The sequence below is a fragment of the Apodemus sylvaticus genome, chromosome 9 (genome assembly GCF_947179515.1).
Source record: "Apodemus sylvaticus chromosome 9, mApoSyl1.1, whole genome shotgun sequence".
Classification (NCBI taxonomy): Eukaryota; Metazoa; Chordata; class Mammalia; order Rodentia; family Muridae; genus Apodemus; species Apodemus sylvaticus.
The window spans coordinates 6,026,785-6,052,112 of record NC_067480.1 but is presented as its reverse complement, the minus strand read 5'-3'; the positions used below and the strand labels follow the sequence as shown (position 1 = coordinate 6,052,112).

Sequence of the window (25,328 nt, the reverse complement as noted above, 5' to 3'; positions counted from 1 at the left end):
ATTAGAAGGTATGGCCCTGTTGGCATAGGTGTGGCCTTGTTGGAGTAGGTGTGTCTTTGTGGGTATAGACACATACCCACAAGATCCTCCTCCTGGCTGCCTGGAAGCCAGTTTTCTGATAGCAGCCTTTAGGTAAAGATACAGAATTCTCTGCTCCTCCTGCACCATGCCTGCCAGGATGCTGCCGTGTTCCCACCTTGATGACGATAGACTGAACCTCTGAAGCTGTAATCTACCACCAATTAAATGTTGTCCTTATAAGAGCCTTGGTCATGGTGTCTGCTCACAGCAGTAAAACCCTAAGACAAGCATTAAAGATGAGGCTGGTGGTGAAGGCCAATGATTGTGAACAATGGTTTCTAAGATAATAAGCGCTTTAAACATGGAGAGACCAGACACAGTGAGATGTGAGGATTTGTGGGTGGTGGGATCGGGGGGTGCCTTCCTAGCCTGTTATCCTCTTCCATTTAATGTCTGCAATGAGCTGCAATCTTATTGCATCAAAGCACATGTAGTGGCCATTTTATTAAATCCTAGTTTATGAAATGCTGCCGGAAACATTCATATTTAGACTGTTTTTGTGTTGTTTATACTTGAAGTCACTTAAAAGCTAGACATCTGAACTGACACTTTCTGAAAGTGTGCGAGTTTTTGTCTCTACTGCCATGGAAAACGTCTGAATGGACACAATTCAGTTGTCTTAACAGCTGAACAGTCTGGGCATCATATTTTAAGGAAAAATTCAGACAAAGCAGTGTTCTTTCAAGGGATTCATGGGGAAGATAGTCTCTGAAGCACCATTATCCTAACAAAACCCTAACCAAATTGAGTCGAGCAGGAGAGCCATGTCCTCATGGCATTTGAGGGCACAGATGTTACAAGATGTTTCCTGTCCAATCACATTGCGACAGTGGAGGGCCTGTAATTGGACAGAGAGGAGGAGGTGGAGCTAGGAGTTGTAGCGTGCAGATGCTCGAGGGCAGGTGGAGGCGAGGCTCGTGAGAGGTCTGAGTATCAAGATGGAATCAGACGTCAGATTTTCTAAAGGTTAGAAATTGGGAAACTTTTATCACTGTAAAATGACATCTTGTATTTGTGAGTTTAATATACATAGATCTAATTGGCTAGCTATTTCAGATTAAGAGTTGTGCATTACCAGGTGATTGGGTTGAGTGGGCGCAGGGTGGAAGTGAGATGAACTCATGGGAACTGCTCTGGACCTCCACTGGAGAGACAGCCAGGCTGACAGGACTGACAGGGAATTTGGGTCAGGCAGAGCGGGACCCTGCCAGGATTGGAAGCATGGTCTGGTGCCACCATGGAATTGGGGGGGGGGGGTTGTTTGTTTGTTTGGTTTGGTTTTTAATATTTTCTGCTACACACAGGGACAATGAGGGCCAAACCTGAACCTGAAATGTCCCCAAACCAGACCTCTCCTCTAGAACATTGTCCCCAGGCCAGAATCCATGCCTGTTCCCCAGGCTGAAAGTGCTGAATCTGCAGACTAAAGAGGAAGTGGAAATAAAGCCTATATACTGTGTGTCCAGCAAGCATGCTGTGCACATCTGCCCCAAAAGGATGCTCAAAGCTTGAATTCTGTAGCTACCTACTCCCGACAACCTACAATCTAGGCTTGGAAGGATTCTTCACCTGATGTTTAGCAGCCAAAATTCACATTTACACAGAAACAAGGCTTATGGGCAACAGAACAAAATTAAAACTGAAATTAGACAGGAAACAAATACCAAGCAGGGGATATTTACTGCATTAGTCTGTTCCTGTCACTGTAACAAAGCACCTACAGCTGGACAATGTATAAAGAAACAAGGTTTCTTTTGTTTCTAGTTCTGAATGTCTACAAGTATCCTGTTAGTATCTGCTAGCTCTGGTAATAGCCAATGGAAGAAGGTGTCACAATGGTGGGAGTGGATATAAGAATGCTTCAGGTAGGAGGTCTTATGCTACTCTTTGTGGGCTACTCTAGCAGCCCACCCCCACAGGAACTGACTCCCTGTGACCAGCAGTAATTCCTATCACATCAAGTGTCACCTCCTTCTGCTTTGTCACAGCACTGAAAGGCTTTAGCATCTCATGCATCATACGGGGACCAAGCTCCAGTGCATAGACCTTTGGGAAACAAACCACAGTACAACTATAGCAGGCATAAAAGTGTTATTAATACATCAGACAAAATTGAAAGGTTGAAAATAACAAGAGACTAGAGGGCTCCCTGGGCAAGGGCACTTGCTGCTAAGCTTGCTGACCTGAGCGTGAAGCCCAGAACTCACATGGTGGATGGAGAGAACTGACTCCCACAAGCTGTTCTTAGATCTCCATACATGCACTGTGGCATGCACATACATACATGCATGCACGCATAGGCACACATGCACTTGCATGCACATACACACATGCACACACATACATGCATGTACATACATGCATACACATACACATGTACACACATGTCCACACAGGCACATCCTAATTTAAGGAAATAACAGATATTTTAAGAGAATTAAAAACTAAGGGCATTTTTCAATCATCGCTAAGATACTTTTCAAATCAAAGAAATTTCAAACGTGCACACAATGATTCAATACGACTGGCGTGCCGGGAGTGTGGGCTTTAGAAGGCAGGGGGAGCGATCCGTTGAGATAGAAGCCAACTCTGGGTAAACTAAAGGAGCAGAGACTGCATAAAGATTGTTAAAGTGTTCTCTATGCTTCGTACTCGAGCGAGTGGGGGAAATGGAAGCATGGCACGTGAACCAAGGGTACAGTGTGAACAAGAACGCCCGGAAGGAGGCTGTGCTGCAGAAACTGATGGACTAATTGGGATTTTTAGCCAGGAGGTTGGAATGCTGCAGGTCCCGTGGCTAGTTACCTTGTCTTGGACCATCTCCAGCCCTAGAACAGCCATCCCTTGCCCAATTCTGTGTCTGGTCTAACATTCTGTGAGTGATACATCAAAGAGCCTTGCAATTATTAACTTAGCAGACCATTAGCTTCCACCAACCCCAAAGCTAAGCATGTCATCAGATTCCATTTAAGATCCACTGAGAAGCTTACCCCATAACGCTGCAGCGTCTCTGTGTCACCCAGAAATGCATTCTAAACTTGCCCTGTAACACTGCAGCATCTCTGTGTCACCCAGAAATGCATTCTAAACTTGCCCTGTAACACTGCAGCGTCTCTGTATCACCCAGCAATGCATCTAAACTTGCCCTGTAACACTGCAGCGTCTCTGTATCACCCAGCAATGCATTCTAAACTTGCCCTGTAACACTGCAGCGTCTCTGTATCACCCAGCAATGCATCTAAACTTGCCCTGTAACACTGCAGCGTCTCTGTATCACCCAGCAATGCATTCTAAACTTGCCCTGTAACACTGCAGCGTCTCTGTATCACCCAGCAATGCATCTAAACTTGCCCTGTAACACTGCAGCGTCTCTGTGTCACCCAGCAATGCATTCTAAACTTGCCCTGTAACACTGCAGTGTCTCTGTGTCACCCAGCAATGCATCTAAACTTGCCTTGGTCTATGGCTCTCTTTGTTCCATAAAAAATATAAAAGCTTGGTGAGACTACTCCCAAGTCATAATGTGCAACTTAGGGCAACCAGAAACTGTGTTCCCAGGCCGTGGCCACTCAAAATGGCTACAGAATAAGCTACCTCTTGTTCCCTTTAAGATGAGAGCTGAGGTTTGGCGCTGACAATATTTAGTAAAGAAATGGTACAAGGCCTTCTGTTGCATGTGACTTTGTTCTCTAAGCATTGCCTGGGATTTGGTGCAGACCAAAGACATCAATGGGAAATTTCAGAAGGAAACAACTGAACACATCCTAGCCTGTCACTCACCATTCTGAGTAGGGGAGATCTCACACACCTCACTCCATGCCACCTAGAAAAGAGGTTGCCCGTCTGTGAAGTGCAGCCACACTGGGAAAGCCCTGTGTCCTGCCTCTGTGGCACTGGGGCAGAGAGAAAGGAAGAGGTGGGGGCAGAGGCGAGGGCCCTTATTCCCATCAGCTCATGGTAGAGTTGTTATGTTTTATCAGGACCTTTTATTCTTCTGCTGTGTCCAGTTTATACAATAAACTTTATCATGGTTTTATATAGGATATATGATACTATATCATATCAGGGTTCAGGCGACCACTGTGGGTCTTAGAATGTATCTTTGTGGATAACTGGGCCCTACCCTAATTAGAGATAAATCCATTGAAAGACCTTGTTGACGAGAGCTCTGGAGTCATGGATGGACATCAAATCAACACAAATGCACGATGAGAACACACTTCAGAACTTTTCCAGTTGTGAAGGAGAAGAGTGAAATCATAAAAGAAGTCAACTGAAAATACATTCAGGAGGAAGCAGTGATTATAGGAAAACTGGGCCAAGCGATGGGGAGAAGAACATCTCGAGTCCTTGTGGAATTAGAGATCACCAGCACTGTTGGCTGAAGGACAGTTGAGGATCTGTTTTCCTAGTCTCTCTCCTCAATCAGAACTTCTTGAGGCTGATTTCACAGGCTCACACTAACTGGGCCCATTCTCCAGCAAACGCTCACTGGCATCCCCTACTGCTGTTTGGTGGTTTATTCCCACCAGAGCCGCCATAGGATATCTGATTCTGATTGAGAATGGAGGGTGGGTACACTCTGCACTCCATACTGTGGGGGCACGTTTGTCTTGTGTATGGTAGAAACAGAAGGTATAGGTAGGTTATCAATACCTTAGCACAGGCACAAGAGAATGGCTTGAGTGTTCTGAAATGATTATCCAGACCAGCTGGGCATGGAGGGGGTAGATGATTGACACCAGCAGACACAAACTCTATTGTGTGTGTTTCAAAAAGTTTCTGAACGCAGACATCCTGAGGAGGAGGGAAGGGTGCAAGAGATGATAATGAGAGAGACACGGATGCCTCAGGTCTCAGAACTGCGGCTGACCACTCTGGACGAGAGGAGCAAGGCTCAGCTCCCAGTGATGGCTGCCTTGGATCTGCTGAACTGTCCCATGAAGTCTGCTGGCTGGAGATGAGAGGGGAGACATATTTCAGGTACTAACCAGCCTCCTTCTCAAATCTTTCCAAATGAAACCTTGCTTCAGATCCAGCTCTGTCCATTGGCATAGGTGACAAGCATCGCTTGGCCTGCCTTCTGATTACAATTCCCAGAGTTGGGAGGCTTGGGTCCTGAGTTCTCATGGACATGTCAAAGTGTTTCTTGAGAGGTCAGGTTATTTCTCCTGGGAACAACTGCTCAGACCACAGGTCACCTCTTCTCTGTCCTCCACATCTCTCTGGCTCACCTTTCCACTTCCTTTTCTGCTCCTCCAGGCCTGGGTCTCTAACTGGAGACACAAAAGTTAGCTCCATGCTCTTGGACACCTAGGATTTTTGAGCCAAAATAATCCTGCTTCCTTTCTAAAGTATGCAGCTTTGCATATTTTGTTATGGCAACAGGAAAACACTATAACCACAACTATAAAAGAATAAACCTCATGGTTAACGTCCTAGTTCAAAATCTGCCAAATACTTTTCTGTAAACATTTGAAGGCCACTAAGGTCTTTTTTGCAACCACTTGATATGGTTGTAGTATGAAAGCAGCCACATGCAATATGTAACTGAATGACTGTGTACAATAAAACTTTATTGGCTGGAGAGATGGCTCAGCGGTTAAGAGCATTGACTGCTCTTCCAAAGGTCCATAGTTCAAATCCCAGTAACCACATGGTGGCTCACAGCCATCCGTAATGAGATCTGACGCCCTCTTCTGGTGTGTCTGAAGACAGCTACAGTGTACTTACATGTAATAAATAAATAAATATTAAAAAAAAAAAAAGAAGTACTAGGAGATTATAGAAGCACAAGATAGGCTTCTTAATTGTTCCCACAAAAATTAGATCCTGAGAGCTCTGATCAAATCAGTGAATTATCAGTCTCCATAGTTGGGCCTAGGTGTGTGAAGTACGTTCCTGGGACTGTATCTCTCCCTGGCTGCTCCCGTCTTTCCTTTTCTCCGCTGTCTGTCTGGATCAGTGGCTCTCAACCTGTGAGTTGGGACTCCTATGGGGGCTGAGCAACCTTTCCCGGGGGTCACCTAAGTCCATGGGAAAGAAAACACAGAGATTTACATTGTGATTTATAACAGTAGCAAAATGGGACTTATGAAGTAGTAGCTAAATAATCTTATGGTTGGGGGGTCACCGCGACATGAGGAACTGTATTAAAATATCACAGCATTAGGAAGGTTGGGAACCGCTGCTCTAGCTGTATCTAGGAGTAAGAAAGCTGCTCTGTCTCAGGTTCCCACCACCATGATGCTCTGCCTGGGTGAAAGGGGCCAAGCGCCCACTGGAGAGAACTCTCTCAACCATGAAACCCAAATTAGCCCTCTCTCATTTAACCTGTTGATGTCACAGTGGCAGTGAGGAGATGCCCTCTCCCATCCAACAGCATTAATTCCAGTCCTTAAATGCACTTGGAAAGCCCCTCTTGCAATACGAATTCTGTGGCAACTGACCCTGCTGGCCACACCAAACCCACCATTTTAGGCAGGAGCAGGGCTGTGCCGGGCAGTTCACACCTCGCCATATATGGCTTCCACAATGCTACTCCTTGGCAGCAACTGTCAGCAGAAGGCATAACAGAGGCTGGCCACTCAGTGAGGCACCATCTTGTGAGAGGCATTCCTCACAGCAGGCTGCTGCAGCTAAGCTTGGGCAGTGCTGTGATGCTGGCCTCAAACGCTACAGAGACACCCCTGGGTAAAATAGCCCAGTACAGTAGCAGGATTAGCCCTGTCTCCATCTATCAACAGACACGGAAGAGGGCAGACAGGTGGCTCTACCTGAGACTCTGTAAATTAGAGGCACAGCAAAAGGATAAGAGGTGACTGACACTAATCCTCCGAAACCACTCAAGGGGGGAATGCCAGGACAGCATCTCAAGTGTGGAGCCTGTGGAGATATGAGGCCACAGAGCCAGGTCTCCTGGCTGGGGGGCGGGGGAGGGGACTATGGCAGTCCTACAGTGAGGAGGGGTGAGGGGGTGGAGGGCTCACTTGGACCTTGGCAGGGAAAGTCTCAGGCAGCCTAGCAAAATTGAGGGGACTCTGAATGAAAGGTGAGAGTCAGAGACAGAAATAGGAAATGCTGGGTTTCCAGAGGAACAGGAACTGATGGGATGGGAAGAGACAAACACTGTAATGGAAGTCTTAGAGACGCAATGCATAAAAAGCCTTGAAGCAAAGGACTTCAGCTGGTGACAGATTAGGGATGGGGCAGGGTCAATCTTAGAGAGGGCTGTGCTGCAGCAGGGCTCTGCCAGACCAGATGCCCTAGACCAGATCTTGTCAATTGTGTCCCATATGCCTGTCACATGGTCACACCAATGCCTGTCCTGTGGCTGTGTTTCTTGATTGACCAGCCAACTGAGAATAGTTTGCCTGAACCCCCACTGTTTACAAGAATATCCTGGAGCAGGGAAGTCCCCAGGGTCCAAGATCAACTTTGCCCTACATTCGATTTTTTTTTTTTTGACTTGAAATATCTAGTGCAAAAAGCATGGTCTCTGTCAGCAGCCCGAACAATCCATCTGGGGCGTGTGGTGTCATCCCTCAGAGCCGGCATTTTTATCCAGAATTCTGTCTGATGCTCAGAACGAGAGAGGCCACTAGACCTGTAACCGGCCTGCTCTGTTTACCATTCCATTTCACCCTTGATTGGCTGTCACTTTCAGAGGTATTGAACACATGATGGAAGGGCTGAGTGGAAGTTTGCCACAGCCCCTCAGTCTTGGATTTTCACAGCCAGTTATTTTAACAGTTACCACAACTGAAACGAAAATGTAAAAACATTCATTATTTTAAAAAAATATATACTTATAAAAATGGTGCCACAGAATCTGAGCCTTGGTTGAATTGGAAACAACATGCTTTATATGGGGGTAGGTTGGTGTCCTTAAACTGTGTTTGAGAAGGGTGCTCTGGAGATACTGTGTGGTGTGGCCACCATCACCATCCAGTACAGACTCTGGTCCTGAAGCAAAGCCTGTCTCCTTCAGGAAACATTCACCAGCTCTTCCCTTACTACGGCTGCATAAGCTGAGTTTCAGCTTCTTACTAAGTGATGAGTCAGGAATTCTTGCACAGTTATTAAGAGAAAAGTGAAGGGGACATCCTGGTGCCTCCTTTGTTCTGACAAGCATGGGTGAGCTACAAGGAAAAGATACAGGTTACATAATACTGGCTAGAGCCCATATAAGCCACTGAAGTCTTCCCTAGATTCAGTTCCCCAACATGTACAAAAATAGGAAATATGTAACAGACCTGACACTTGGTAATAAGGGGGTGTAAATGGGAAATATGTAACAGACTTAAATGGGCCTGACACACAGTAACAAGGAGGTATAAATGGGAAACATGTAACAGACTTGTGTGCACTTAAATGGGCCTGGCACATGGAAAGCAGAGAGAAAATGTCATGTACACTTGTGTTGACATCATTATTGAATGGGTGTATTTGATTAGTCCACACACCAGCAACTATAGACCATACACCAGCTGAACTGTAGAGGCAGGGTAATATCTGCCACCAAAGAAACAGCCAGTGAGGTAATACTGGTGGCCATCCTGTCCCCATGCTGATGATTTATTTAGCTCATGGCTGCAAGTGTAATCAGGCATGCCCTGATCTTGTCAGAGATAGCTAAATACCTGCTGCTGCTTCCCGTAGCTACCTTTCCCTTCTCCAGAACAGCATTGCGTGGCATACCATAACTCCGGTTTACACATCATTACATGGTCTTTGATTGAAGAAACAAATATTTATCAATATAAAGACACCTGCTATTAAGTATTTAAAATGAGTTGATGTTGTATGCTAAGCAAAGCAACCTTGAGATGAGGCAAAGAGATATTGTCTGTTATTGTGGTATAGGATAGAGTAGGAGAGGTACTACTTAAGTTGTAAGTGGGTTTGTGTGTATGTGAGGGCAGTGTGTGTGTGTGTGTGTGTGTGTGTGTGTGTGTGTGTCACTCATTACATAGTTCAGGCTAAACTTGAAATCACTCTGCAGCCCAAATGCATCTGAACTTTTGGTCTTGCTGCCTTGGAATTCTCAGCACTGGGATTGCCGGAGAACATCTATGACATTTAATTACACCTTATATTAGCAACGCGTTACAAGTTATAAGCAACACGGAATGATATACATATACATGTAATTTAATTAATCCAATTATACACACATGTAAATAGCTCTTCAACTGTGATATGAACTGAAAAAGCGTGGGAGAAGTCTTTCTTAACAAGGGATTCAGCCCATAGCCTCAAGGGGCAATGTGTTTTATTCAGGCAAAATATTCAGGGATATTTCTGGGTTGCAGAGATGCCTCACCTAGTAGGAGCACTAGCTGCTCTTATAGAACACAGAGGTTCTATTCCCAAGACCCACTTGGTGGCTCACAACCATCTGTAACTTTAGTTCCAGGGAACCAAATCCCCCTTTCTTGTCCTCAAGGGCTATATGCATCCACATGGTTCATATGCAGACATGCAGACAAAAAAAAAATCTGCACATAAAACAGAATGAACCTTTATTAAAAAGAGAAGATTTTCCAGGGCCAGGGCCTCCCGTAGGCCAATGTCAATCAACTTCAAGAACTAAAGAAGCCCAGCACAGTGTACATTTGTGGGTGGCTATTGTGGTAGACAATAGACCCGAAGGTCATCAGACCCAGAGTTTGCAAGGTCTTGCAGACTTTATTGAGGATTTTGGATTCTGCCATGAGAACATGTGGATGGGTTTTAAAGTAGTGGTGTCACGCCCTCCTATTTGCATAAACCCCTAGGCTTCTGTGAGAAAGATGGATTAAAAGGGAGCCTTAAAAGAGAAGCAGAGAGACCCGAAGAGAAAGAGAGACGGAGACAGAGACAGAGAATCTGACAGAGGCCAGCGAGGCGACTCAGCCTGTAAAGCACTGTAAGGCTGCTCTGGCAGAGAACCAAGGTTTGGTTTCCAGCACCCATGGTGGCTCCGTCTGTGACTCCAGTTCCATTGGATGCAATGCCCTCTTTTGGCCTCCTCTGGCCCTGCTTACACATGGCACACTTAGATACGTATGTAGTGGATAGGGAAAAAAGCCCACTTGAACTATAATATAAAGATAGATAAATCTTTTTTAAAATAAAAGGTGGATAAATCAAACTAGACTGTCTGTATGTGGTCCCTTTTTAATGATGCATCTAAGCATAGCTATTTGAATAAAGAAAAGCACATACAAAGAAAGAGAATTAAGGTTTGGCAAATCTAAAGGTTTGCCTTGTTTTTACTCTAGAATCAAAAACTATTGGGCAAAAATTAGATTGCTCATATTGAGAAAGTCATAAGCATTTGTTGGCTTTTTATAAACCAAGGAATACTTCTCTGTATAAATCTATCATGATTACATCATGATAAAATTTGAATTTTAAAGACTTAAAGTAGTAATAGTAATATTCTTAAAGCTTCATTTGGGAATGATGGTGTGAGTCCTGTACTGTGTGTGTACATGTGCAAGTGTGTGTATGTGTGCATGTGTGCATATGTCCACTCATGTGTGCATGTGTGTGTACTCATGTGTGTGCATGTGTATGTACTCATATGTGTGTGCATGTGTATATACCCATGTGTGTTTGTGTGTGTGCATGTGTGACCTTCCCAAGACTCTGCCAGTCTAGTTGGAAGGCAGAAGTACCCATAGTTCTCTAGGGTTAGTGATGGGCTAAGACAGCCTTGAATCATCAGCAACACTGGAAAGGCACCTGCTTTGTTATTTACCTTAGGAATTATCCCACAGAAGTAGCTTCATGCCATAACACATGCCCAGCAGAACTGGGGAATCCTTCTTCCAAAAATTTTACACTTACCCTTCACTATATTATTAAGAGTTTATTTTCTCTTCTCCTTTGTCTCTCATGTTCCCGAAGTGCAGTTTTCAGAGTAGGCTGTCAGCGAGTTTGTAGGCAGCTCATACACAGCTATGGCAAACGAGGACAAAGGTAAAGAGCAAGTTCATAATTGCTCCTCGCATTTCACCATGGGATGGAAAAGGGCCCATCACCATCAGAACCCATGTGAAGGGACTAGCATCCCACAGAAGGCATGCTTCTGTTTTCCTCTGCCACAGAAAGCTAGGCATGCTGAATTTGTCACAGAGTGCTGCAATTAACAACACATAAACAACCGTCCCAAAGGCAAGCAAGTGACCACTCCCAGAGGGTTGCCTTTAGTTGTCAGCATTGCTTATCATTCCATGATATTTCCTTCAAAAAAATATCACACACACACATGCACATACACTCACACATGCACACACATGTACACACATATGCACACACATGCTGGAGCACACACACATGTGCACACTGAAAAGAAACAGAAGGAAGAAAAACACTGGAAACAAGGGATCACCCCTTGTCTTGTCATTGAGCCCCAAAAGGATCTTCTCTTCTCTGCCTTCAGCAACTTGGGTGAAAATGGGCCACATGCTATGGTCAGGTTTCTAACAGAAACTCCTTCAGTAGCCTTTCTCTTTGTCTATGCTTTCTGGTTCCTCTACCTGTGGAGAAAATCCAGGATGAGGATGAAGGATCACACACACACACACACACACACACACACACACACACACACACACACACGCACGCACACACACACTGAGCGAGTGCCACAAGAAGCCCTCTGTGGAGAAGCATGAGGCACTCCTCAGGAGTAGCGTGCTCTGTATGACAGAGCTGAAGCCTGTTGGCTGGATGCTGATACCAGCACAGACAGCAGGAAATCAGAGAAGGCTCGGGGGAGCTCTAAGCTATTATCCTTCTGATTTCTCATTCCAAGAGGTGTGTGTTAGATTGACAGATGGAAGAGAGATTTTCCTGCTAAGAATTTTGAGAAGAAATGTTGTGTGATGGTTGTTTTTGCTGTCCTTTGTTCTGAGTTCAAGTCTATAGTTCGAAAGTGATCTAATCCAGCAAAGGATGGAAACAAATTGTAATAGAGGGAGCAAAGGAAGGAAGGTAAATTGAAACTTGTCCAATGAACTGAGATGCTGAGGAGATGACCAGCAGGGATTGACACTCGACAGCTGATTAGAATTGCTGTCAATTACGAGAGGGAGAGAGGAAGGCAGAGGCCAAGGCAGATGGGCTGAAGTGTCCACTTGGGGCCCAATCCCCTTCCTATGTGATTGGAGGACCTCCCCTCCCCCACCAGATGGCCATTCCAAGCTGTAAGAGCTAAAGTTCACACCTCAGCCAGAATCTGGAAAAATAAATAGTTAAAAGCATATGGTGATTTTCCAGATGCATGGGCATAATTTGAAAATCCCAGTACAAAGGGGAGAAACACATTTTTTAGCTGTTGAAACCCTCGACAAGTCCTGTATATTTTGTTTGTATAGTTCACCAAAGTTTCTCTCCAGTCCAGAATTCCTTTCTAAATCTCAGATCTCAAGGTCTTCTCCAACAGACCCATTGTGAGGTCAGCTTATGATTTCACAGTGATTGGTGTGTTCCTCTCTCCAGGAGTCGTCCTCCGCCAGAAGACTGTCTCTGTCCTTCTAGCTGCTCGTGTCAGACAAGCTGGTGGTATTTCTGGATCTCTCCACCCCCACCTCTCACCCGCTAGCAGCTTCTCTGCTTCTGTTGTTAGGTATCTCCGTGATTCAGCTCACGGCCTCCACTCTAGCTGCAGCCATCCCCAGCCATCCCCAGCCATCCCCAGCGATCCCCAGCGATCCCCAGCGATCCCCTGGAAGAATGCGCAGACTCCTCCCTGGGCTCACGCTACCCTACCTTGGTCTTTTCTCAGCCCCGTAGTCCGTGCGACTCCTCTAAAACGAAGTTCCAGTGTGGTTTTCATCTCCACTTCAAAAGTCTAACAGACTCCCACTTCACTCAGAGCAAAGCCAAAGATGGTTCTGACAGCCTGGAAGCTTGGAAGGGGCATGCACGATGTCACCGTGACCTTGTGACCCTTTCACACCTGCTCCATTCAGCCATGCTGACTTTCTTGTTCCAGGGCCACCTCAAGAATGCCACCACCTTTTCAAGTATGTTCTCTTCCTCCTGAGGGTATTAGCGCTGGACTTATCTACACAGCAGTACTGCAGGACTCTGTTCAAGCATGGTTTTCTCAACCACTCTCCTAACAGTCCTATGTCAAATACCCTCCAGCCTATTCTTCCTCCTGTTTGTCTCCGATGTCTGACACACTGTATTTCTTCGAGGTTCTCTAGAGAACAGAACCAATAGGATGTGTAGTCATTTGTTACATTGTAGGAGATTTGTTACATTGGCTTACATGATAGGTCTAGAGAGTTCACTGAGGACTCTAGAGAGTCCTCAAGGCTGGATGTCTCAGCAATTCCAATCTGGTGGTGAAGACTGGAAGGATTCCCGATGAGTTGCTGGTCGTTATTCTATGTTGGAATCCAGAGAAAGATGAGTCCAGATATCAGCAAAGCAGTGGCATCGATCGAGTAGCTGAAGTTGTTAGCACAAACATGCCAAAATACAACTTCCTTTCTCCACGACCTTTTATCTGAACTAACACCGGAAGTGTTTTCCACATTTAAAGTGAGTCTGCACACTTCAAAGTTCAATCTATGAAAATCCCCCACAGGTACGTCCAGTGTCTTCCCTTTTAGTTGATTCCAGATCCAGTCAAGTTGACAGCCAAGGTTAATTGTCACACATAGAATGATTCCTTGTATCCTCAGGGAACATCTTGCAGAACTTCTAGTGGACACTCGAAGTCCCATACCCCCAACCTTCATTTCAAATACAGAAATATCTCTGATAAAATATAGTTTGTAAATTAATGTAGCTGAGCTTTGCTGCATGGTGGTCTGGAAGAAAAGCATGGGACAGTCATGTGACGGTCCCACATGGCTGACCTTGGTTTCTTCTTCCCCAACACCTCCCAAGTTCACACTGGTGCCATGCTGCCCAGCCCCCTTAACCACAAATGTCACTTAGGAGATGGATTCTATGACATAGCTCAAAAGCCTAGGGACAAAGAGACACTGTTCAGGACATCCCAGTATTGTAGAGATCAATGTTAAGAGACTGTTGGAATCTAGATATGTCTTAGAAGAGGCATAGTCTCAATACCTGATTCCTCAGTTTGGACCCTCAAGCTTTTATTGCACATGTTCTCTGTGTTGCTGACAAACCCACACGCAGCCTCTGCACCAATGGCAGTGACTGTGGGGCTGACCTCGTGTAGATAAAAGATGCATCTTGATCCATCAGAAATGGAGCTCTGCTCCTTCTTTAACTATGGGAGAAAGTTGAAGTACAAGAAGATCTGTTGTGGCAGAGTATTAACAGGAGTCTCTCCAGGCAATTTGCAAACTATGCAAACTTGATTTCTTCTATCATATTTGATGGCTAAGTGAGCAAAAAAAATGTAGAAAACATATTATGTGCATTTCTGAGAGATAGAATGGATTTCTTGATATTAACTTCTAAGGAAGTTGGCTCATTAATCATCTCGCTGTTTCTGCTAGTCCTTTGAGAGTGTGGATTCTCAGCTTTCTTGTGTATGTTGGACGAGGGAGTTGACCCGAGAATTTCAGTGAATCCTTCAAGGGCTGTGGCAGCTGTGTTGTTCAAGGATTCTTGTCAAGCACAACTCGATCTCACACACATCTAAGTTTAGTCAACACAAATGTAAGCCTTTAACTTGTGATTTCTGTACTGTACTTGACATCAGTTTGTGTCTTTGACCAAACTTTTGAAGTGGAGAGGACCTTAGAAGGAGGAGTCATTTGCATCCTTGTGTGAGGATCCACATTCTCGTGTGTGTGTGTGTGTGTGTGTGTGTGTGTGTGTGTGTGTAAACCCCTTTGAAGGTGATGTGAATTTTCCACTGGTACCATGGGGTGCACAATGTTTTGGTTTGGGTGTTGGTATTGGTTTTGATTTTGGTGAAAAGATTTTTTTCTATAAGCTCCTAAAGCATTATCACTGAGAATCAAACCCAATGATGAGATTTTAAGGAAACAAACAGGTTATTTGGAAATGAATCTCTTCTAGACAGTTAAATCAGTTTTTACTCCATCAATCAATGAAGACGAACTGTCTTCTCCCTCCAAGTATCCATCCCCTGATAATAAAGAGTTAGGATCCCAGTAACATGGTTCCCAACAAAGCCTCTAGTCTACCCTACTTCTGGCCCAGCTCATTCTACATTTCAAATTTAAGAGTCCATTTTACCAAAGAGCCGAGTACTGCAGACACAAGCAAGGGCCTGTGCAGGCCAGGCAGGCGCTCACCCCTGAGCCATGCCCTGCCTCTTCCTTCCCATTGCACAGTTTTTGAATCAACTGAAAAGTAACATATTTCCTGTGATGCTGCAAGGAGACACCAGATTGTTCATTCTGATCTACCTCTGCAATGTGTTTCGCCTTTTAAAAATAATCATGATTATCACAAGCCCGGGGAATCTATGCACTGAGGAAAGCAGCAAAGTTAAAAGGAAATCGTCTCATAGAATCTCTTGGCGAAAGCAGCCGGGTAGTACAGAGGCCTTAGCTCCGAATAACCAAAGCCTGGAGGAGCCGAGTGGTGTGAACACACTCACTGTCTTCATTCATTCATTCACTCCGCCTGCCACTACTGTGTGTCTGTCTGCTCTAGACTGGGAGTGAAGTGACAGCCACCCGGGAGTTCGGGGCTTCCGGGGGTGGAAGCTGATTAGGCCTCCCTTCCTCGTGGAGCAGCTGGACGTGGGCCCCACAGCTTTCCCCTGTCCACAGAACTCATCCTGTTGGCTCCTGCTCTTTTCCTGTCTGCCTTGAGATGGAAGTGCCCGAGCGATCACTCCTAGCTGGCAGTGCCTGTCTCTCCTTCAACCCCATGGCACAGGTGCCCTCTCAAAGGAGGCAGAAATCTAAAATATTCCCAGGTGTCTAGATGAGTCTAACAGGGCCTCAGTAGGGTTCCAACCTACTGGCCAGGTTCAAGGACATGCTGCCTTTCCTGCCCTCTTCCCATTGCCAGGTGCCAATGACCTGCTTTGGCATCCAGGTGGGTAAACTGAGGCAGGCAGCTTGTTGGAGGGTCAGGGTTTAGAGTCAATGATAGGATGGATACAGATACCTACAGGGGCTGCTGCCAATGACAGACAGCGATTAGAGATGCTACTCAGCAGACTTTTCTTTGAGGGAACAAAGCTTAATTTACAGGGGCTGGCACTCCCTGTGGCCAGCGGAAAAATTATGAACTCTTTTGACACCTTGGGGCCAGCAAGAAAGAAAAGAAAAAAAGAGAAAATTCACACACACACACACACACACACACACACACACACACGTGTGCACACATACACTGAGTAGATGAAGCAAAAGTAGAGTCCAACTAACTTTATACACACAAACATATACATATATGCATAACATACATACATACATATATGCAGACCTACAGATAGACAGACATATACACATTCACACATAGGATGGTTAGAGCAAAGCTCCAGCAAGCAGGCTCCAAGCATTCACACACACACACACACACACACACACACATACACACATATATACACACATATATATACACACACATATACACACATGCACACACATATATACACACACCTACACACATACACACACATATACACACACACATATATATATACACACATACACACATATACACACATGCACACATATATGCACAGATATATACACATACACACATATACACACACACACATACATACACACACTATTGGTTGGTGGGGCAAGCTTACACCCAGGCAAACTTTACACATATACATACATACACATAGTTGATGGGTGGAAGGAACAATGTTCCAGCCCTCCATACCTTATTCTTTCTTCCACAACTTATGTATCCCAACAAAATCTTTCAAGAAGTATAAAATTACATGATTACATTTTAGTTTTTCTTCTCTTAAATGATCATGACAAAACAGTGTATTCCCCAATACCTTTACAAGAAATAGCAATATGCAGTACAGGTAAAGAAAATAAATTATTCCCCCAAACCCACGAACCTTAGTAACTAAGCAACCTGTTTGTTATAGATTAACAAAGTGCTGGAAAGTGAGGTAGTTTTCTCGGACAGTTTCTCCTACTGGCAGGTGGCAATTTGCAGTTACAGAGAAAGGAATAATTATTTTACTATTTATCTTTAAAAGTAATCCTGTAAAAACCTCTAAACTTTTACATAAAATTCAGTCATATCTACCTTAAATCCTCAGAACGTATCTACTCATCAGCATTCTTATTCAATCATATCAGGAAGCTGAGGGCAAAGATGGGCATAAGAAATCAGTCATCACCAGTGCAGCCTCAGAGAGAGTCACGTCAGCCAGGGCTGCCGATGCTCATGTTCCCTGACCTTGAAGATCCCTCGCTTAACTAATAAGAGTGTGCCTCTCTGAACTTCAAACTGTTCCCTGAGATTTTCTACATCAGAGACAGGAGTAAAACCATCTCAACCTAGCTTCAATGACAACTTTATTTTTCCATATGTTTTCTAAGGGTGGTGGTCATTTATTGACAATCTAAGTATCTAAGTTCTTTCCTAGGGTGGTGATAGAATCATTACTCTGCCCCAGCAGCAATGCCTGACAGAGATCAAACATTTCTATTGTGAACGCCAGAGATACTGCCCAGTGAGGGGCTGGACGTTCCCTTAGCGTTTCATACAATTCTTAGATTAAGTGGGGTGTGAGGGCAGCAGGCAGAACAGAACTCCATAATAACATGAAGTGCTCAGGACACACAGTCCTCGGGTCCATCCCACACTGAGGGTCACCCATGAGACTGTGATAACCCTTGGGACGCATTCCATGAGGTTCTAAGGGCATTTGTTGTTCCTCCTGCATGGCCTTTGGCTGCCATGTTCTGCTGGCCTCCCCACTGAGGAGCCTCTCAGCTGGCCTTCTATGCAAGAGCTGACATTGTTTGTTAGCCCAGAGAAGGCAACAGAATCACAGGCTACGGAGCCTCCACAGACTCAAAAGTGAGTCTCGCCCACACCAGCTACCTCGCAATCTCTCCTGTTCTTTTATGCAAATCTCACAAGAGACTCTGGTGAGAATCAACAACCAGGATCTTTGACAACCTGGGTCCTTTTAAGACCCTTGTCAGCCCATGATCTAGCAAAAGAAGGACTCAGGAGCACCTGTCTATCTCAGGACAGAGTCCCTCATCTCTCCATGTGACAATCCAACACATTGGATCTGGGATAAAGAAAAGAAAAAGGATACAAAGGAATTACAATGTGGACTTGCATTTGGAGAGTAAGATTTATAGATTCTCCAACAAGAGGCAAAGCACAGCTATGTTGGCTGCATGTACCCAACACTGTCCAGTGACATCACACCCTTGCCGCCTCCAGTCCTCCCCAAGAGACTCTACACTCACTCACACATCTCCTAGGCAGTTTCTGCCACAGTGATGTATTCTTTAGGCAAGCCTCACCGTCTTCTTCCACAGACCCGAGAGTGAGAGGCCAAATCTTTTAAGTTCAGACTCCATTTAGAGAACCTGACCTAAGTTTAAACTCAGGTAAACTAACTTACAGGCATTAGTTTCCAAGTTGCCCACAACAAAACCCGAGCCTAGCTCCAGTCTCTAGGCTAATCCCCCAAAGACCAGCGTCTCTAGGTTACACCCTCAACAAGACCTGCATCTCCAGGTTATTCCCCCAACACACCTGCACCCACAGGTTACAAGCCTCTCCCTGCCTAACCACCACCAACGCAGAGGGAAACAGAAATTAAGTTTATGATATGACTCCCAGCAGCAGCCAATTATGTTAAAGGCCACAATACCTTTCCAATTAGAAGTTTGCACACTCACCCCCTCTTACTGTTTACTATAAAGTCTTGCCCCATACACGTTCAGGGCTTCCCCACCACCCAAACTGTCCTGCCTGACAGTGGTGTTGGAGGGCCCTGAGCTAGCTTGGGGGATAGAATAAAGACCCCACTGTGGGTTGCATCAGATCGGCTCCTGTCTGCTATTTTGGGGGATCACTGACATTTCCCTGGCACTATAAGAGCACCTGGGAGTGGTAACCAACCGTCTTCATGATCCTAACATCTGCATAGTCCCAGGGCACACAGATGCAGAGCAGGTACAACCTGGGTCCTTTTAAGACCCTTGTCAGCCCATGATCTAGCAAAGGAAGGACTCTGTCCTAAGCCCTTCACAGCCCCTTGCTGGGCAGGTGCACAGTGCAGTGAGCATGGCATTTAGGAGTGTGGGGATTTCCTCAAGTGGCGGGGCCACTGCACTGATGTCTGAGGAACTCAAGTCACAGAAGACAAACGAATATGGCTGATCGATCGTGCTCTTCCTGGCAGCTCTGGCCTCCCTGTCAGCGCCAGCGCCAGCGCCATATGTATCCGTGATGGGTACATCCCTAGTATGGAGACATGCTTTGCTCAAGCTCCAGTTCACCTTTTATTTTCTGCCCTCGACTGAGATAAGGAGCCTTAGGAAATATGTCGTCTCCTTGTAAATAAATTCCTAGGATGCTACTAAAAACTCTGCGTAGCAGGCTTCATGCTAATAGCTTTCACTTATGCTGGCCCTAAGGACGCCTAGGCTCTCCCGGCTTCATTATGGGCCCTCTCTCTCTGCTGCCCCTTTTTATTACTGCGCTGCCTCTATTTTTTTAATTAGCGACGCTTCGGATTTAACATGTAACCTGATGTGTAACTTAAAAGAAACACTTGAAGAGAGTTCTTTCCCGTACAAGGTCAAGATGGCCCCCATCACTGTTGTTGTTGTTTTTTTTTTAATAGCTTTTATGTTTCTCTGAAGCTTATTTTGTTTTCTTAAAGTGCACAGAAGGGTCATATTTTGGTATTCTTGGATTCATCATGAATAAGAAATGGCATCAAGGGTCCTGGCGCACATGACAAGCAAGCTGGAGATTTTGTTCCTCCTGGGTGGGTTATAGAAGAAGGCTGAGGAGAACTTCTGAGACAGCAGGTTAGCCCTGAGATACTTAGAGAGGGGGCATCAACGCCAACGCTCCATGAGGTGTTTCCACATTAGTCTAAGCTAGCGGCTTATGTCTTTGCCTTTTGATTTGCATCTTTTTGAGATAATTTCCTGAACTTGCCCTCTATCTTTTAGCCATTAACCAGAATCTCAGGGATTCCGGGAGGCTGAGGCAGGAAGTCACTCCTGGACCTGTCTCTATGATGTCAATAAGCACTTATTCTGAAGGCTTCACCTGTCCTGTGGTCTCTGACTATTGATGTATCAGAATACGTCTCCAGGGGCAAGTCCTTTCTTCATCTTTTTCCTCTTGCTTGGCTATTAACACACACAATCGCTCAGTGCTTTGAGGCCTCTCAGAGATTTATCTCCAAGATGCAAATAGATACTATTGCTTGCTGGGGGAAAAAACAGCTACTGCTTAATCCATCCCTATAGATAATGATATCTGTACCATATTTTCTGTTTTCCAGTATAGGACATGTTCACACTGGAATCCAGGTGTGCTGTCCTGAAGTCACTCTGTCTTTGGTTCCTGAAGAGTCAGTTTATTAACCAAAGCCCAAGAATGGAGTATTGCTTCTACACTCCATGAATTAAGTCAGCAGCTCAGTGATGACTACGTTTCCCTTTCTGGTGTGCAGTTAGCGCTATTATTCCACAAACAGATGTGCCTTTTCAATCGTCCTCCTTTCTCAGGAGCATGGGGTTTTTTGCTTAATTGTGTGTTCATACGTTGCAACTGCTGTTCAAAAGGTATTTCTGAGCAAACGCTGGCGCGCCTGCACACTGAGAGCCCAGAGATGCTGGAACACAACACTATCGGGAACGGAGTCGCAGACTCCCCGCATCAAGCACCAATTAGTTCCTATTCTTTGACAGCATGAGCTCCACAGCCAGTGCAGGCATCCTCAGCGCTTTGATTCTGAGTTTCTGGAACACCTGCAATTTACTTGAATGTGGAAGTGTGGGAGCTGTGACAGATAGGCGAGAGGCGTTCCACAGACAGTCGGTAAACGTGGAGTTAGACTACAGAGACAGAGGTTATAGTCCCTCCACACTAGTATTTTGAATAACTAAGCCCATTAGCTGGGATTTGGCTCAGCACTTCCCTTTATCAATAAAAAGAAGTATTTACAAAGAATCAATATCTAAAGCACGTTGGGCAAACTGCTCAGCTTTTGTGGTTCCCCAGTGAGTGTTAACAGAGGAAAAAAAAAAAAAAAACCTTACTGTTACACTTCTGAAAGCTTCCAGCAGAAGCTGGCAACCGAATAATTTTCCCCTCTTTTAAAAAGTACAATGAGCTCATAGGTCACCTTCAAAATATGGTAGATCCTTTCCCAGGAGTGGAACAGTGTGGGATCAAATGGCTGAGAAGGTGGCGGAGGAGATAAAATGATCTCTCAGCAGGATGGGGACGGAGCCCTTGGCCTCACCAGTGTGTCCGCTCAGAGCAAGGTCATGAAAGCTCTGTTTGAGCCAAAGCTGTCCACAGCAGAGACACTATGGCCCTGGCACACGCCCGGGCCTGCCTGACAGCTGCGCGCACTTCAGCCCAAAGCTTCAGTGAATGACCTGCCCCGCTCTGGGGAGCAGAGCTCGCCCTGTAATTTCCCACTGAGTCAGGAGGTCAAGTGAGAATTCCTCTGATGTTTTTAAATAGTCTTGGCTCTGATAAAGCAAAGCGGGCAGGGATTTTGGAGTGTGCCCACGTGGGCTGGCGGAGAGCTGCTGGTCTCCCATTACTCCACGTGGGCTGGGGGAGGCTTCCTCCACCACCGCCTCCAAGAGACACAGGTGAGATCTGTTCGCAGCGTTCAAGAGAGGAGTGTGTGCGCAGTTGTGTTAATGGCACGGGATGTCTAATTATCATCTGTAGGAACTGGCTTTCTTCTTTTGTGCATGGGAAAATTGGTACTGGCGTTTGGGTAGAAAATCATTTGTCCCTGTGAGTTTGTGGACCCTGGCCCCAGTATCTCCTAAGAAAAGAAGGAAGGCAAAGGCAGCAGCACGCAGCAAGAGCCTTACCTCAGAGCTTGGCAGAGCCCCTGCCCTGATGCTTTATTGCCCTTCCTATTCAAGAGGGGGGGAGCAGGCGGGGAGGAGTGAGGGGGTGTGCTCAGGTCAGACGCCTGCAGGGCAAGGACAAGTTGCTTTATCATCTCTCCTGGGCTTTGAGCTGGCTTCACACTGCTACCAAGGCTCTGGGACTCAAGGCGAGCTACGCCAGAGTCTTGGTACTCTTGCTTCATGGGTATCTCAGCTTAACACACTTGTTGAAGGCCCATGAGAGTCCCTGTCTTTCACTCAACTTTGCTTTCCTTGGTAGAAAGCACAGGATATCATCTTGCTCTGAGCTCCAGCCTCATGTTGTGGCTCGAGAAGGGGCTATAAAAGTTTAATTCAATTGAACTAAAAGCATTAATGTGAAATTAACTCTAAAAGTCTTGCCAGCAATCTCAGACCCTAGAACTTGCTGTTTGTCGTTGCTATTTTCTATAAACCACATGCAAAGCAATGGGAAGAATCTGCTCTGGGTGGACTTGTAGGTACTTTTACATATTTATTTTTTTATGCGTACGAGTGTCTTGTCTACGGGTGTGCATGTGCACCATGTGTGTGCCTGGTGCCAGAGGACGCCAGAAGACATCTGATCTCCTGGAACTGGAGTTACAGTTTTGAGCGCTGTATGGGTGCCGTGAACAGACCCCAGGTCCTCTCCAAGAACAAGTTCTGTCTCCCTAGTTCCTCCGTTCTGACTCTCTAATCCCGAGGCCACAGGACAGCATGATCACGTGACCCAGGCTCACTGTCAAGACTTGCCCTTGCGTCCATTTGCCTAATATCTGTGCCCTTTTAAAAACAATACAAAGACCAGCTTTGGGCTTCGTTTGCTCAGATGCCCTTGTGTGAAACTCAAGTGGTGAACAGTCATCCCCCCAAACTTCAAGGGTAATCGCTGTGTGTGTGTGTGTGTGTGTGTGTGTGGCTTGTCCTTCCTGCCTCCTCATCCCCCACCTCTGGGCTGTTCTCACACACACACACACACCTGTGGCTAACCTTGTCTCTGAGAGAATAGTGAGAAGCAGGAAGGACAACTGTTGGGGGCGGGGCTGGGAAAGAAGACTGAGGCTGCACACTGAGACCATCATGTTTATTCCCTGAAAGCCACGGTGCCATCTGGTTGTCACCAGCACACACAACCACAAATAGCCCCATACAGATCCTGTAGCCGTCTTAAAGGAATAGTTCCTATGATCGTTCCCCCCCAAACCCGAAGGGACAGCTTTGCCTGTTTTGGTCCCAGACAGCACTGAGCCTGCCCCTCCTTACCCTTTCGTCCTGAAAAAAGCTTGCGTGGGGCTCACACGGGAACTGTCTTGCTGTTGCCACCCAGGTGCAGGTTATTGACTCGAATGGAAAACACAGGAAAGGAGGTGATTTCCACCCTTCCCACTGTGCTTGGCACACAGGACAGAGAAGAATATATTTGATCTTGGAATTACGTCAAGTTGGACTTATCATTCACACTACTGAGAACTAAGCCACACTGCTAGAGTAGTTTGTTCCTTTCGGTAAAACCCAAAAGCCTGCTTCAGGTCATACTTTGAGTGAGATGAACATACTTTCTTGGTCAGGGATACGAGATACTAAACACAGATAAAAGCAAATGTCTCACCTGGTCCGATGCTCCACAGCCACTTAGCAAATGGGAGCCCAGCACTCACAGACACTAACATTAAAATGCTCAAACTAGAGAAGGACCCCAGCTAACAGTCCACACCAGCTGACCCGTGTCCATGTGTCTGAAGTCCACGCCTCCACTGTGTGCCTCAGTTGTGCTTTTTGTCCTTCAGGTAGCTGTAGAGCATCTCCAGACCGCCCTCCACCAGCTCCGGCAGGGGCTTGGATAAAGGATTATGGGAAATGTGCAGCCCTTTGTCCATGGGATTCCACGCGATCCTCCCCAGTCTGCAGAGCAGGTAGAGTTCATCCGGAAGGGTCTGGATGTCGTTGTTGTTCAGGTTGAGCAGCTCCAGGCTGGTGACGAGACAGAGCGACCTGGGGAAGGAGCGGATGTTGTTGCTCTCGGCGATGAAGATCTGCAGGCTAGCCAGGCACTGGATACTCTCGGCGATGTTTTCCAGGCGATTGCAGCCCACGTGCAGGAAGTCCAGCGCCTTCAGAGAGAACACACAGAGGGGGATGTGTGCGAAGCAGTTGTTGCTGAGGTTGAGCTTCCGAAGTCTGGAGAGGTCTGCGAAGCTGGCTGGGAGCTGGGACAGGCAGTTGTGTGACATGCTCAGCACTTCCAGGTTTCTGCAGAGGCTGAGCTCGGCCGGCACCTCCACCAGGCAGTTCATGTTGAGGAACAGGACCTTGAGGCTCTGGAGGAGACTGACTTCTCTGGGGAGACTCTTGAGGCAATTCCCGCACAGGTTTAGGACCACGATCCGGGTCAGCCTGCCCACCTCGGGAGGGAGAACTCGGAGCTGGTTGTGGGACAGGTTGAGTTTCTGGACCTCCAGCAAGCCCCAGAGGAAATCTGGGATGTCCGTCATCCCTTTCGTAACTAAGCTGAAGCTGACGTGCCGCATGCCACGCTTCAGCAGGGACCGGGGGTCCTTCCCCAAGAGCAGGGTATCGTCCCACGAAGAGAACTTCTGTCTCTTCCCCACCAGAAGCCTCTTGGGGTCCTTGTCATTGGAGCTGGCCCTGGACTGTTTAGCCCCCATTGGGTCTTTCTTTCCTCCTTCAGGGTTAGATGTTGGTCCTGCCTGAGCTCCCAAACCTCGGACTGTGGTGGGCAGTGGCAGTGGCAGTGGCAGTGTGGAGGTGAAGACAGAATATGACCAGGGGATCCTAGCATGGATAGAGCTTGTCTTGCCAGGCCTTGCAGATGACCGAGTCAGAACCTGCTTGGTTGCAGGAGAGCTGTGCCTGTTTCTGGGGGTGTGGTGAGGCGGTTTCTCTCTGAGTGGACAGCAGGCTGTAATGATACCCTTGTCTCTGAGGCTTCCAAACAGAACTGCCAGCTTCCCTCTGTGCGCCACAAGACAGCTGTCACTGTCATTCTGCTGGAGTATTACTGACCTGGTATGTGCTCACAGGTTACAGGGTGGTTTCATATAACTGCTCTCTCGGCTCTTCTTTGGTATCACAGTTGAGCAGGGTGATTAACAAATGTGGCTGGAAAAAGAAACAAAGTAGCAAAATACAGCTGACTGCACCAACAGCGATCCCTGGCTGAGGGAACTGATCCCAGAGTAGAGAGGCCAT

The 25,328-nt window shown here is 46.3% G+C and overlaps 1 protein-coding gene and 1 pseudogene across 1 annotated transcript; both read right to left on the bottom strand.

The window, feature by feature from the left end:
• LOC127692752 (40S ribosomal protein S2-like) overlaps positions 1-5,382 on the bottom strand; it is a 107,144-nt pseudogene extending 101,762 nt beyond the window's left edge.
• An 18,499-nt stretch (positions 5,383-23,881) lies between these two features.
• Positions 23,882-24,784, bottom strand: Lrrc30 (leucine rich repeat containing 30). The gene has a single exon (XM_052191984.1). The coding sequence runs from the start codon at positions 24,782-24,784 to the stop codon at positions 23,882-23,884; it is 903 nt and encodes a 300-aa protein (XP_052047944.1).
• Positions 24,785-25,328: the final 544 nt, after the last annotated feature.